Source organism: Euleptes europaea, chromosome 20 (assembly GCF_029931775.1).
Source record: "Euleptes europaea isolate rEulEur1 chromosome 20, rEulEur1.hap1, whole genome shotgun sequence".
In the NCBI taxonomy this organism is placed as follows: Eukaryota; Metazoa; Chordata; class Lepidosauria; order Squamata; family Sphaerodactylidae; genus Euleptes; species Euleptes europaea.
This window is the reverse complement of record NC_079331.1, coordinates 15,203,073-15,215,190: the sequence shown is the minus strand read 5'-3', so window position 1 is coordinate 15,215,190 and position 12,118 is coordinate 15,203,073. Positions and strand designations below refer to the sequence as shown.

Below are 12,118 nucleotides of genomic sequence, written 5' to 3'. Positions count from 1 at the left end.
CTATAGAGTGACAAATACAATGCAAAACCTTCCATGAATAAATGGCCACCGGTGTTTACATCTACAGATTTCGGGAATGTCTGTAATTTGTTATATGCTTAGATAGGACTGTGCTTATATAAATATAAGTAGTGTGCCATCAGTGCTTGCTGTTAGCTTTTAAACTTCCTACTTAAGCGCGAGGTTTATGTTTAACCACCTGGAGGTTGGCAACCCTATCTCTGTTGTCTGGAGCTCGAAAACCCTATGGGCTTCCTAGGGTGGCCAGAGAGAGAGGGGAAAGCACGCAACTCCTAGGGTTCCTTTCTTTTTCTTCCGTGGGAAATACAGTGGCCAATTAAACTGCCCACTCTTTGGGGGCTGTTCGCTTTCTTTTCCCTTTCAGCTGTCATTCCTCCTTTGAAGAAAACTGTGGCTTACGTGTCACCGGGACAAACGAGAATCATGCGCGTCACCGAAATCATGGGCTTTCAGAGACCTGAGCTCGGCAGGCTCCCAGAGAAGAGGAGGCTGGCTTCTGAAGCCAGGGAAGGGGGGGGGGGTGAAAGGGCCTTGAGCGTGTATAAACTAAAATCAATGGGCTCTTCAAAGGCAGAGAAAATTCAGTTCTCCACCAGCCTGTCATGTTCTTAAGGCCCGTAAAAAGAGAGAACAAAGGAATCGATAGCAGCTTGCAGTGCGAGGACTAGTGGCTGGCCACAACAGATGTAGACCAAATAATTCAGGGTCTTCTGGACATTGGACAATGGATATCAGCAACAGGTTCTGGAGACCATTTCCCCCAAGGGTGGTGGGATATTTCCTGCCTTTCCAACCCACAAATTCAGATTATATAATCCAGGCCTAAGGGGGAGGAGCAGAACTACGGTAGGTGCTTCACCCCAACCAACATTCACTGACTGGAACGTGTGAATAGAACCGACATATATACATTTTACTCCATGCAAATGGAAATACTGGGGGTTCTCATTTTTTAAAAAAAAATTATTATTATTTTCAAATTGATTTACAATCTTAATTATTTTTCAATTCACAAAATACATAATATATAAAAGATTTCTATCTTATCTCTAAGCGGGTATATATATTTAACTTCCCCTCTCCCCTCCTCAGTCCATTTAATATCCATGTTTCTCTCTTTGTATTCAGTTCTAATTCATTATAATAAACCAAATCTGTCAATCCTACAATAGATTTTTTAACTTTAGTAATTTAATTACTCCTAATATTTTGAATTAGATCAATTCATATCCCTTGATATTTCCCAATTTAAGTTCAGTTACACAATATGTTGTCCATGCCTCCCATTCTCCCAAAAATTCAGTATTTTCTTTTTTATTAATTAATGCAGTTAATTTTGGCATTTCGGCCAGTTCCATCATTTTATCTATCCAAACGGTCTTATCTGGTATCTCAGAAGTTTTCCATTTCATTGCATAAACCAGTCTTGCAGCAGTGGTGGCACGTATCAAAAATGACCTCTGAGTCACTATAGAATCTGGTATTATACTTAACAACATCATTTCCGGTGTTTTAGGTATATTCTGTTGTATTATCAACCTTAGTTCATTATAAATCATATCCCAAATTTTTTTTGCCTTTTCACAAAGCCACCAAATATGATGAAAGGAACCAACTTCTTCTTGACATTTCCAACATTTTGGTGGGCGGGGGGGACAAGGTTCTCAATCACATGCACATAGGGATAATGGCCATGAAGAATGTGAACTTGATGTGTTGGCTTCAACATTCCCTGATGTTGGCCTCAACGTTCCTGGATTTTGGCCTCATCATTCCCTGATTCTGGCCTCAACATTTCCATCCTTCTCTCAGAGTTTTCCAATTTACATTTTTTAATGGTACTGGAAGCCATTCAGGAAGGATAAGTGGATCAAAATGAAAGAACAGAAGACACTCACCACTGGAACCCGGCCAAGGCTTCTGAGGTAATAAAGGAGGCCCTTGGAATGGTAAATGGTGGGTTGGAGAGTAGCGCTGGGCTTCAGCCATTGCCTGTTCAAGTCATCCCCACTAAGGGAGCATCGCTGGCTGGAATCAAAGGAGGGGGAAAGAAAATCTTAAGCGACTGAAAATAGAAGCAGAATATTCCTCGCAGAAGGTGTGAGAGCCAAGGCAGGCTTGGCTTGCTGGTTTGCTATTTATTCCTGCACATTTACACTTGAGAAGGGATTGCATGAACTCAGATCTCCAAAGCTGCTTATTTTCCAAGGATTCATTTCTGCCCGGTACTCATTATCACTTTCTTAGCCTGCTGAGGCCTGTGCAGTTGGACTTACCAATTTCCACAGCAGAGCTTGTTTGACAGCGAGAGTGAAATGAAACAAAATCCCCTCCGCTTCCACATGCTTTAGTAACAGCTGCACCCGAAAATGACCACCACGTGGCCAATGCGTATTGGTAAGGTTGCCAACCTCCAGGTGGTGGCTGGAGATCTGGGATTACAACTGATCTCCAGGTGACAGAGATCCGTTCACATGGAGAAAATGGCCGCTTGGAAGGTGGACTCTATGGCATTATACCTACGGTTGCCAGGTCCCCCCTCTCCTCAGGCGGGAGTCTATTTGGCTGCTATCATGAATGCGCGTGCGTGCCGCCCCAAATCCTCCCGCTGAAAGTGCCGCCTCGCAAGGGACCTTATACCTCTTAGTTTGAGTGGTAAAGCAGCCCTTTACCACTCAAATGAAGAGTTTGAGTGATATAAGGCCCCTCGCGAGGTGGCACTTCCGGTTCTGAACCCTAACCCTAACCCTTCTAAACCAGAAGTGACTTGCGCGCGGTATGTACGCTCGCGTGCACGTTTGCCCACCAACCCTCAGGTGGTCGGCAGGCAGAGGGGTAAATTGCCAGGGGTTTGCCCACCACCTGCGGGCACCTGGCAACCCTAATTATACCCCATTGAAGTCCCACTCCCCTCCAAACCTCACCCTCGTTGGGCTCCACCCCCCAAATCTCCCGGTCTTTCCCAACGCAAAGCTGGCAACCCAACTGATTGGTGGCAGCGTAATGAGGCCTGACACAGCCGGGAACGGGGCATGAAATCAGCATCAAAGGTCATGGGGCTATGTTGACCTGTCTTTCAATAATGTTTCATTACGTAATGATGTCTTTTCAATTTGAAGGCAGAGCCATCGATGGACAACTATCCGGCTGTCCTCAACCTTTTTGGCTCCGGCTCCGGTCTGGTGGAATGCTTTGTCAAATAAGACCCGGGCCCTGCGAGATCTTGTTCAGTTCCGCAGAGCCTGTAAGATGAAGATGTTCTGCCGGGCCTATGGTTGAGGGCGGCAACGGTTCCATCATAACCGACCTCCCTGTATCACCTGTACTATCTGTATCATTTGTATTTTGTATCATCTGTTTTATTTGTTCCGTCTTTCATTTACTTTACACACCTCGCCTTTCTCTCCTGACCAGTTGGTAGAATTGCCAACCTCCAGGTGGTGGCTGGAGTTCTCCCGCTATGGCAACAGATCTGCAGTCAGCCAAAATCAGTTCCCCTGGAGAAAATGGCCACGTTGGTCATTGGACTCTATGACATTGAAGTCCCTCCAAACCCCGCTCTCCTCAGGCTCCACCCCCAAAATCTCCAGGTATTTCCCAATGAGCTGGCAACCCTACTAGTTGGATATCTCTACACTGAATGGCGCCTATTGATCAGTGCAATAAGCATTTTTAAGATTTTATCAGTTTTACTAGAACCACTATGTATTATTATTATTGTTGTTGTTGTTAAATGAATTGTATGTAGATTATTATTGGTATTGTCCAGGATGGGAGCCGTCCCAAGCCTGACCTTACCTGGGGAGAGGCAGGATACTAATCAGATAAACAAACAAACAAATAAATGTTCCCTATTTAATTTTTAAAAACGATATTTGTCCATATTTTCGTCTACCATTTCAAGTCTCTGCTTTTTGCTGTCGGTATTGCAGATTCGTTCGTGATGCATACAAATGCGTGCTGAGGTTTTCTATGCAATTTATACCGTCTTTACAAATACTGCGATTGTCATTCATATCTATGCTACATGTATCGCTCGATCTAGTAGTAAACTGGCTTCTCCCTGGGTGGCTGATGAAAGCCACAAAATCTGAAAGGAGGGTTCTGGGTAGGGTTGCCAGGTCCCACTCCGCCACCAGCGGGAGGTTTTGGGGCAGAGCCTGATGAGGTTTGGGGAGGGGCTTCAGTGCAATGGAGTCCAATGGCCAAAGCGGACATGTTCTCCAGGGGAACTCATCTCTATTGGCTTGAGATCAGTTGTAATAGCAGATCTCCTGCTAGAACCTGGAGGTTGGCAACCCTAACTCTAGGCCTACTCAGGTATTCATCAAAAACTGTGTCAAAGCAGCCACACACACACACACACACACACACACACACACACACTTTAGAAAAGGCTCAGTGCACATAGATATCCTCCAGAAGGGACAGAGAATTGACAACAATTGAGGCATAGTTAGAGGGAAAGGAGGGAGGACATGCTGAGTCCCAAGAGTTTAGACAATCCTGAAGGATGCGATTTTAGAGGGTGGCTTCAGATTTCCAAATCGTTTCTCCCCCCTTTTCATGATTCTTCCCGGGGGTCCCAAGCTTCTATTGCATAATGATGATTTATTAACAGACATGGCCACCAAGATTAGGTTAATTCATGCCATCATATTCCCTATTACTATGTATGGGTGTGAAAGCTGGACAATGAAGAAATCTGACGGGAAGAAAGTAGACTCCATTAAAATGTGGTGTTGGAGGAGAGGGTTACGGATACCGTGGACTGCCCAAAAAAACCAAATCAGTGGGTTATGGATCAAATCCAGCCTGAGCTGACCCTAGAAGCTAAAATGACTAAACTGAGGCTGTCGTATTTTGGTCACATTATGAGAAGGCAAGAGTCACTGGAAAAGACAATCATGCTAGGAAAAGTAGAGGGCAGCAGGAAAAGAGGAAGACCCAACAAGAGATGGATTGACTCAATAAAAGGAAGCCACGGCCCTCAGTTTGCAAGACCTGAGCAAGGCTGTCAAAGATAGGACACTTGGAAGGTCTTTGATCCATAGGGTCGCCATGAGTCGGAAGCGACTTGATGGCTCTTAACACACACACACACAATGCTGGAAAATGTACATTTTATGGGAAGGATCAACATAAAGAAAGAGAAAATGGCAGAATCAGTGATTCAGTTCCTGATGTGGGGGGGGGGAGAAGCAAAACTGAAACACAGATTTGGGGAGTTCACAAAAGCAGAGAAGAAATTCAAACTCCAATTCCAAGCCCCTTGAACATTATACACACAGACATTTCAGCTGAATTACATTGCCTCTCTGTACTGCCAGGAGGGACTCTTTAGCTAATGACCCTGTGTTGTTTAGTTTTGGTTTTTTAAATACATATTAATGGTATGTACCAAACAGAAGTTACAGAGGTTTATATATTGCCAGCTCATGGAGATTTTATCTTTCATTCTGCATTTATTACCTACTTTCCACTTCGCTTTTTTTTAATATAACAATGCCTTAATTTAAAAAGCTTTTTTTGAAAAAGGAAAACTATGCCACAGATTTCTTCCAGCATCACAAGCTTCAGAACAGCTTTGTTCTTCTCCTTGACCCAGTAATTTTAATTTAAAGTTCCCACACATACACACCAAAGCACTTGCTGTTCCTTATATCCAACAAGTCAGAATCTGCTATGGAGAGACCCATTATTGAAGAACAGGACTTCTTACAGAGCCAACATCCATCTCAGCAAGGCGTAGTGCTTAAGAGCAGCAGACTCTAATCTGGAGAACCAGGTTTGATTCCCCTCTCCTCCACATGAGCTGCGGACTCTAATCTGGAGAACCAGGTTCAATTCCCCGCTCTTCCACATGAAGCCTGCTAGGTGACCTTGGGCCAGTCATAGTTCTCTCCAAACTCTCTCAGCCCCACCTACCTCACAAGGTGTCTGTTGTGGGTGGGTGGGAGGGCGACCGTAAGCCACTTTGAGACTCCTTAAAGGCCAAGGAAACAGTGGTGTATAAAAACCAACTCGTCTTCTTTTTTTCCCTTTCTTTTTTTAAGTTTTTATTTTGATTTTAATACAGGGTACAGAAAGGGGAAAAAAGGGAGAGGATATGGGGAATCTGTCTGATGTGGACAAACCCATTTTTTGGTCTGATAAGTTCAAAAGCATTTTATATTTTCAGACTGTAATTACCAAGCATTTTCATTAATCAAATATATTTACATTTAAATGATTATATTTTCTGGTTTCTTATAATAAATTTATCTGTTAGTTCACTAACATAAGTGTACAATGGTTGCCATTTCTTGTTAAACTATTGACTCATTGTTGGTAGGGTTTATCGTAAAAGTCATTCTGGCCATGTTTGCATAGTCGAGCATTTTATCTTTCCATTCTTCTATGTCAGGTGTAGACGCTTGCTTCCAGGTTCTTGCCAACACAGTTCTTGTGGCCGTTGTGGCATATTTGAACAGATCTCTGAGTCCCATAGGTAAATCAGGTGGTGTTATACTTAGTAAAAAGTATTTGGGGTCCAGTCTTATTTTTATTTTAGTTATGTTCTGTAGTTCACATTGGATCTTCTTCCAATACATTTGTAGCCTCGGACAAGTCCACCAAACATGAAAGTAGGAACCATCTGTCTGTTGGCATTTCCAACACGCCCCTTTCTTTCCCTTCGAAGTGGCCATCTGAGCAATCATGTTGAGCGTCATGTACCAAACGTCTTGTACCAATTTTCCTTCACTTCTTAATGTACGGTATATTTTAGTTCAAGTGTGCATAGTTTTTCCCGTGTTTCCATCGTGACCATCTCGCCAAAGTTTTGCGTCCACTTGATCATGTTTATTTTAACTTGTTCTGAGTCATACTTCAGAAGTAGTTTGTAGATTTTTCCTAGCAAATGATCATCATTCTTGGTTACAATTGTCTCAAATTCTGTTAGCCCTCGGAACGACCCATATTTTAAACAGTCTCTTTTTAAGTTGGATCTCAGTTGGAGATATGTCAGCCAGTTTATATTTTCGAATTTGTCTTGGAGCGCTGATAAACTTTTGATCTCTCCTGTAGGATCGACCATATCACAGTATATTAGTGGCGATTCGTTTTTTAGTACTATGTCTTCTTGGGAGGCTTCAGTCGGAGACATTATAGATGGCAGAGAAGGACTGGTTCTCTTTTTGTATCTTTTCCAGACTTTTTAAGATTGCCGGCTTAATATCACAATCTTCGGAGGTTTTACCTGATTGAAATTGTGCCATAGGGTTCCATAAGGCTTTGTGAAAGCCTTGCAAGAGGTCCGCTCTTTCCAATGTGATATTTCTGTTCTTAGGATGCTTGATCCAATCTATGACCCAAGTCAAGCAGGCTGCATGATAATATAATTTGAAATTCGGTAACGCTAACCCGCCTCTTTTCTTCTCGTCCTGTAATACTTTAAACCTGATTCTTGGCTTCTTACCGTTTCACACAAAACGATTTATTTGCTTCTGCCAGTTATCTATTGTTTTGTCAGGTATACTTATTGGTAAAAACTGGAATAGGAAGTTTAATCTTGGAAGTACGTTCATCTTTATTGTGGATATTCTTCCTAGCCAGGAAATACTGTATTTTTCGGTCCATAACACGCACCTGACCATAAGACGCACCTAGTTTTTAGAGGAGGAAAACAAGAAAAAATATATTCTGAATCAAATGGTGTACTGCCCCTGCATCTCTGCCCTGGGAAGCAGCTTGGGATCCTGAGGTCTGAAAGGGGTTGGCCGGACTCCCTGCCTCCCAAGAGGGGCACTGGCGGAGACCCACCCTGGGGACTTGTGTGGCGGCTGGTGCCTGAATGCCCCGTCTGCACGAGGGGGGGAACATTATGCCTGGGGAAGCACCCTGAATCCCCGAGCACGCGAACGGCGCTCCGTGCCCCGCTGCTACTGCGCTGGGAGGCTGGCTGGTGGCTTCCTAGCCAGCTCCCGGGGTGCGTAGGCTCCTCGCCGGGCTCCCACGGTGGTGGCAGGTAGGGGCCTCCCGCCCCCCAGCTGGCTGGCGGCTTTAAAGCCGGCTCCCGGGGCGCGTGGGCTCCGCACCCGTCTCCCTCTGCGCTGGGCGGCTGCTGGAAGAAGCCTCCCGCCCCCCAGCTGGCTGGTGGCATCCCAGTCGGCTCTCGGGGCGCGCCGGCTCTGCACTGAGCTCCCGCTGTGCTGGGTGGCTACTGGGAGGGGCCTCCTGCCCCCCAGCTGGCTGGCGGCTTCCTAGCCAGCTCCTGGGGCGCGCCAGCTCTGCGCTGGGCTCCCGCTGCACTGGGCGGCTGCTGGGAGGGGCCTCCCGCCCCCAACTGGCTGGCAGCTTTAAAGCTGGCTCCCTGGGTGCGTGGGCTCCGCGCCCGTCTCCCACTGCGCTGGGCAGCTGCTGGGAGAAGCCTCCCGCCCCCCAGCTGGCTGGCGGCTTCCTAGCCAGCTCCCGGGGCACGCCGGCTCTGCACTGGGCTGCCGCGGCCGGGGGTCGGCTGTGGCTCCCAGGGCCTCTCGGCACTTTGCCCTTCTCCCCAGGGGCCGGATTCACACACATTCGCTCCATAAGACGCACAGACATTTTCCCTTACTTTTGAGGAGGAAAAAAGTGCGTCTTATGGAGCGAAAAATACGCGTATTCATCTTTGACCATCGACTCAAGTCTTTTTCTATTTCTCCCCAAATTTTTGTATAGTTCGTTTTGAAAAGTGTCTTGTTTTGTGACGATATATTGATGCCTAGGTACTTGAGTGGATCTTTTATTATTTGGCATCCTGTGATTTCTTCGATATGCATTTCATCAATTTTTGTAGTATTAAATGTCAGTAGCTTCGTCTTTGCTTTGTTTAGTTTATAACCTGCGTACTTTGCAAATTCTGTAATATGATGTTGTACACATGGAAGAGTACCCTTTGGGTTTTGCCAGATCAATACAACATCATCTGCATAACTTTTGCTTTTGTGTTCTTCTTTTCCAAATTTGAGTCCCTTGATGTTAGGATCATTTCTTATATAATTCGCTAAGACCTCCATTGATAAATCAAATAGAAGCGGTGAAAGGGGACATCCTTGTCTGGTGCCTTTTGCAATGTTGAATTCTGCTGACAGAGAACCATTAACTAAAAGTCGTGCCTTTTGGACTGAATATATTGTCTTCTTCATCTGAATTCCGATAGGCAAGGGGCCAAACTACACAACGTTTTTTTGAGTCTGGGTTCCATAGACTCAACTCACTTTCACCTCAGTCACACAACAGCTGCAGGGAATGTTTCTTTTAAAGCCTACAGGAGCCAATGGTCAGGGCTACAAATTAGGTGTGTGCAAAAAAAGAAGAAAAGAAATTGGGAAAATTCGGATTCAGGTATATTGGACCCGAAAATTTTCAGGATTCCCAAATTTCCAGAATACCTGTACCGGTATGGGTTTTTGCGGGGGAGGTACTGAAAGAGCTCCATGGCGCAGAGTGGTAAACTGCAGTGCTGCAGTCCAAGCTCTCCTCGCGACCTGAGTTCGATCCCAACGGAAGTTGGTCTCAGGTAGCCGGCTCAAGGTTGACTCAGCCTTCCATCCTTCAGAGGTCAGTAAAATGAGTACCCAGCTTGCTGGGGGTAAAGGGAAGACGACTGGGGAAGGCACTGGCAAACCACCCCGCAAACAAAGTCTGCCTTGGAAACGTCGGGATGTGACATAACCCCATGGGACAGGAATGACCCGATGCTTGCACAGGGGACCTTTACCTTTACTGGGGAAAAACCTCCTAGGAAGCATTTTCTCTTTTAGAATGAGCGAAATGCTTTAGAAGAAGAAGAGTTAGTTTTTATATGCCGACTTTCTCTACCATTTAAGGGAGACTCAAACCTTCCCTTCCCCTCCCCACAGCAGACACCCTGTGAGGTAGGTGGGGCTGAGAGACAAGGTGGACATGCTACAGATATATACAGCTCTTAAATCCAAGATGCATTTCTGCACCTGAAAGGATACTTCCTTGGTAGTCTCCCATCCAAGTACTAACCAGAGTTTGTAGAGTTTAACATCACCGGTCCAATGTTGTGTGGTAAGGAACAAGGAAAGGGTGGGGAAGAGGAAAAACGGGGGAATAGAAAAAACACAGTGAAAAATGTGCTAACAGAAAAAAAAAGAGTAGCAGTTCTCTTAAAAAGGGATTTCAAAGGGAGACTGGAGAGACTGCAGAATTACAACTAATAATGAAGCTCAAGACTTCTCTGGGACTTAATAGAGATCTGGGATTCCTGTCTGATTTCTCCACGCCTACTACCCTTCTGCATATCACGCCTAATCCACTCGCGCCTGCTAATGTCATTTACTTGCTTTTTACATTTACATCGCCCTCGTGGGTCTAATTCATTCATCTCTACTTAAGGATAGATGGAATCGCATTCTAGCTGTATCTGAAGAAGGGAGCTGTGGCTCACGAAAGCTGATACCCTGCCAGAAATTTTGTTTAGTCTTTAAGGTGCTACTGGACTCCTGCTCTTTTCTACTGCTAGTGACAGACTAACACAGCTACCCATCGAGGAAAAAAGTGAAAGACTAGAGAGAGACAAAGGCAAGTTCAGATGGCGACGCTGATATGGAGAGGGAAAAGCAGATGGCATAATATAAAGAGGAAAGGAGCGAGAACGCGAGAGAATCAGGAGACAAAGAGAGCAAGTCACTTCTTAGGGAGAAAAAGGCTGCTGCAGACAGGAGATAAAAATGATTCCAAAATCTTCTGCCCATTACAGATAACTAGAAAGACAGGGCCCATCATACCGAGTGAGTGATGTTAGGGCCGATAATAATAGCACCTGGAGCACCGCCAGCTATAAAAATCTAAAGGGACACATTGTGTTTGATAGCTGGAGAGCGGCTTTGCAATTCTCCGCGCATCCTAATAAGAGCGAGGCGGCTGCAGCGGCGCTGGGCGAGCATATCTAGAGAAAGGGGGGAAGAGATGCAAGCACACACCAGGATACCTTTGGAGCGGCGAGCAGCAGCGTCAGTGCCGTGAGCGGCTAAATGGCTCCTGCCAAGGAGGGAAGGAGAAAGCACCTTTGTGCGCGTTGTGGAATTTCAGAGCTGGATTTGCGGGGGAAAGCATAAAAAGCCGTTCTCGGTTTTTGGCCCGCCTTTGAAGAAGGATGCCACATTTCCAAGGATGCCTTCTCTGATGGCGGTGCTTTCGGAGTGATGTTTCCAGAACTCCAGGATTTGTGGGACGCTTTGTCTGGCCTCCTCCATGAGAACGATGTACAAACTTTAAGGGACGTTCCCTGTTTCTTATCGTGTGATATTCATTTATGTTTTGGCCAACGGTTTTGGAGTTCCGCTTTCCCCCGTCGGTTTTGTTGATTTCGTTTGCATCAATGTTGTATGGTATTTATATGCAACGCATGTGGTATTTATCAATGCAGTGTCAAGAGGGGAAGAGTCGGGCTGATTCCTTGGCACGCAAATACCTCTGAAAGAAATGCAGATGCTTTGGGGATAATGATCAGGGCAAAGAAACAGAAAATGGGACTTTTTAAAAAATGCAGGTTCAGTTCTCACCAGGAAGAAGCAAAAATCAAAATAGAGGGGATCTATAGGTCAAAACAGCAGGGATCAGAAAGTCAAATTTTTAAGCTGCCTGGTCACCACTAATCTTTCTCAGCAATACGAAACACAGGGCATTGCCCAGAGCACTTTAAATTCACACAGGACAACTGGAAATGGAAATTTATGGGGACTGGCCCTAGAACATTTTCCAGAATCTTCCACAGCAAGATAATGGCTTGGATCCTGGGATACAAAAGCAGAAATGTAAACCAACAGTTGCTTTCGGCTTTATATTTTATAATGCCCAGAAAATGGTCACGCAAGACCTTGCACAAGCAGAAATGCAGATGGGAATGTAATAAGTTCGAATTAGTGCAAACCGCTACCTGATGTTAAATGGCTTCCCAGAAAGTTAGGAGGTTTCTAAGCCACTGGACAGGGGGAAAGCATACCACCATATTAAGTTGAGCCACAGATACCTGTTACTCAATGTTTTTCATTTCATTGGCTACCAAGACATCGCCGGAAAGAAAATGCAGTACAAATAGAGGGGGTTC

At 45.3% G+C, this 12,118-nt stretch overlaps 1 protein-coding gene across 1 annotated transcript in view; it reads right to left on the bottom strand.

Annotated features, from left to right (window-relative positions):
• AGBL1 (AGBL carboxypeptidase 1) overlaps window positions 1-12,118 on the bottom strand; it is a 351,974-nt gene that overhangs the window by 185,460 nt on the left and 154,396 nt on the right. Inside the window, exon 18 of the mRNA XM_056866097.1 lies at window positions 1,920-2,049. Within this exon, the coding sequence (XP_056722075.1) occupies window positions 1,920-2,049 (130 nt within the window). The remainder of the gene's footprint in view (window positions 1-1,919; window positions 2,050-12,118) is intronic.